Source organism: Nicotiana tabacum, chromosome 18, assembly GCF_000715075.1.
Source record: "Nicotiana tabacum cultivar K326 chromosome 18, ASM71507v2, whole genome shotgun sequence".
Classification (NCBI taxonomy): domain Eukaryota; kingdom Viridiplantae; phylum Streptophyta; class Magnoliopsida; order Solanales; family Solanaceae; genus Nicotiana; species Nicotiana tabacum.
In genome coordinates this window covers 158,554,313-158,557,053 of record NC_134097.1, presented here as the reverse complement: position 1 = coordinate 158,557,053, position 2,741 = coordinate 158,554,313, and the positions used below count along the sequence as shown (strand labels likewise).

Genomic DNA, 2,741 nt, shown 5'->3' with positions numbered 1-2,741 from the left:
CCCATGAAAATCATTGATTTTGAGTTGAAATCATGTTAAAAGATGTTAAGGAGTGAAAAAAATGTGTTAGAAATCACTTACCAACGTTTTGGAGAAAAACAGTTGTTTGAAAAATCGCCTCGTATGTTTTTGGAATTTTGAAAAATGAAATAACTGAAAATCCCGTTTGTTTATACCCCTCTCAGACCCCCCCCCCCCGTGCGGACCGCACAAAATGGACTGCGGCCGCACAGTCCTTCCTGAGGGTGCTGCAGTCCAGTGCCCCTGTACGGACCGCACAAAGTCGATTGCGGCCGCACAACTCTCCACCGCGCACCGCACAAGGCCGACTGCGGACCGCACTGGCCCCTTCCGCGGTCGCACACGTTTTCGTGCAGACTGCACTGGCGGGTTCAGAGACCTGCAACTTCTCTGAACCTGCAACATCTGGTTTTAAGTCTGTGACATCCCGAAACTCACCCGAGCCCTCAGAACTCCAAACCAAGTATACACATAACCTCAAAAACATCCTACGGATTTATTCGTACGATACCATCATCAAACTAACATGCAACATCATGAATTAAACCTCAAAACTCAATATTTTCATCAAGAACTCTCAAAGTTCATAACTCTTCAACCTGAAGTCCAACTCACGTCAAATGAACTTCGTTTTTCACCAAATTTCACAGTTATCTTTCAAATACTATAACAAGTTTGTACCGGGCTCCAGAATCAAAATACGAGCCTAATAACAATGGTTTCAAACATTAATTCTTTTCTTTATTTCTTAGATAATTGAGTAAAATAATTTCTTTCAAAAATTGATTTCTAAGGCTTGTGACCTCGGAATTCATTTCCGAGCATACGCCCAAGTCCCATATTTTACTGCAGACCTCCCGGGATCGTCGGAACAAGGATCCGGGTCCGTTTGCTAAAAATGTTGACCAAAGTCAATCATAATCAAATTTTTAACTATAAAATTTCTATTTCTCATGTTTTCACATAGAAGACTTTCCGGATATAGGTCCGGACCACGCACGCAAATCAAGGTAGGGTAAAAGGGAGGTTTTTAGGCTTCAGAACACTGAATGCACTTGCAACACAAGTGATGACCTTTTGGGTCATCACAATTCCTCCTGCCAATCGCACATTTCCCCCTCCCAACTATTCCCATCTACTATGGAAAAAATTAGGAACTCACAAAAAGCCCAAGAAACTACACCTACAACCAGGGGCGGATGTTGAGTTTGGCCGCTGGGTTCATCCGAACCCAGTAATTTCGATGCGGAACATAAATTATTGTATAAAACTTCATTAAAATTGCAACAAACGATAGGTCTGAACCCATAACTTTAAAAATACAATGGGTTGAATGCTAAAAATCTTAAAAGTTGAACTCATAAAATCTAAATCATGGATCCGCCTCTGCCTACAACTTTCATTATGAAGCCTTAAGGTTTAATTTGATCCAATTCTCAAGAATCTAAAAAGGTTCTCAATATATCTTTGAAACTCATTAAGTAGCTTGAATTTGAAGATAACTTCTCTTGATAAGAGATTTAGAAAATGCCTAAAACAATTCCTAACTTGGACAAAACATTTGGTAGAGCATAGGAAGATCCCAAAAAGCAGCATCAATATTACAATCATGAATATTCTCCCAATACTCATTCACTCCATTCATAGCATATAGTGATGCTGATATTTGCCTCTCAACTTTCATATGTTCAAATTCAGGTATCTGATCTTCAACATTTCCTATCTCATGAACAACCCCTCCTTTTGGCACCTGAAAATTACCAACTTTTTCGTCCAAAATAATCCTATCAAAATCAGTTGAAAATGTTGAAGAATGATTAAAATTAGAAGACCCCATTTGATCAAATCCAGCCATAAAGTTGCTCAAATCTGGTTTATATGCATCATCAAATATCTGAGTTTCTTGATGACTTCTTGAGCCACTAGTATCAGTGTTAAAACTAAAACTATTGCTAACACTAAGAGAACTTTTACAAGAAGAAACAGTAGTACTAGTTGTAGCAGTAGTTGTAGTAGTAGTGTGATTTGTAGGAGTAGTTTTGGACTTGATATTGTTGAGGCTTTTCTTCTGATTGAGGAGATTTCTAATTTTCATAGATAGAGCAGGATTGACAGGGGAATGGTTATGGAAATTCGTTCGAGTATTTGATCCTCGGAGAAGACAAGCAGCCTCATCATAAGCCTGTGCAGCTTCCTCAGCTGTATCAAACGTTCCGAGCCACATTCTGATCTTCTGTGTTGTGTTCTTGATCTCTGCAACCCATTTTCCTGAAGGCCTTTGTCTTACCCCTACAAATTTCCTTTGTTTTTGAACTTTAGCACTCCATTCTTTGGTAGAATCATATACTTGTTCTTGTTCCATCGAAAATAAGGCAAAGATATACGTTGAAACAACAACAACAAATCCAGTATAATCTCACGAGCGGAGTCTGGGGAGGGAAAGTATGAGAAAATGACTAAGAGGAGAGGAATGATAGAGTTCTTTAAACAAAAGAGACAATGTTAAGGTGGTTTTATAATCTTTTGAAGTCATGGGAACCTTGTCTTCATTTATTTGTTCTTTTTTTAGTTGACTGAAATATCAATGTTTATGTTAGGGAGAAAAGATGTGAGAATATGTCATGAAGGTAATGACTTGTTTAACATAAATGATCAAACCAAACACAATTATGTAAGAATATTTATTTGTTTATTTTATGTGTTTGTTAGTTTGTTATTAT

The 2,741-nt window shown here is 38.0% G+C and overlaps 1 protein-coding gene across 1 annotated transcript; it reads right to left on the bottom strand.

The window, feature by feature from the left end:
- Positions 1 to 1,339: 1,339 nt before the first annotated feature.
- Positions 1,340 to 2,494, bottom strand: LOC107798317 (ethylene-responsive transcription factor ERN1-like). The gene has a single exon (XM_016621288.2). It carries the CDS (start codon positions 2,381 to 2,383, stop codon positions 1,565 to 1,567), a length of 819 nt encoding a protein of 272 aa, XP_016476774.2. The 5' UTR covers positions 2,384 to 2,494; the 3' UTR covers positions 1,340 to 1,564.
- Positions 2,495 to 2,741: the final 247 nt, after the last annotated feature.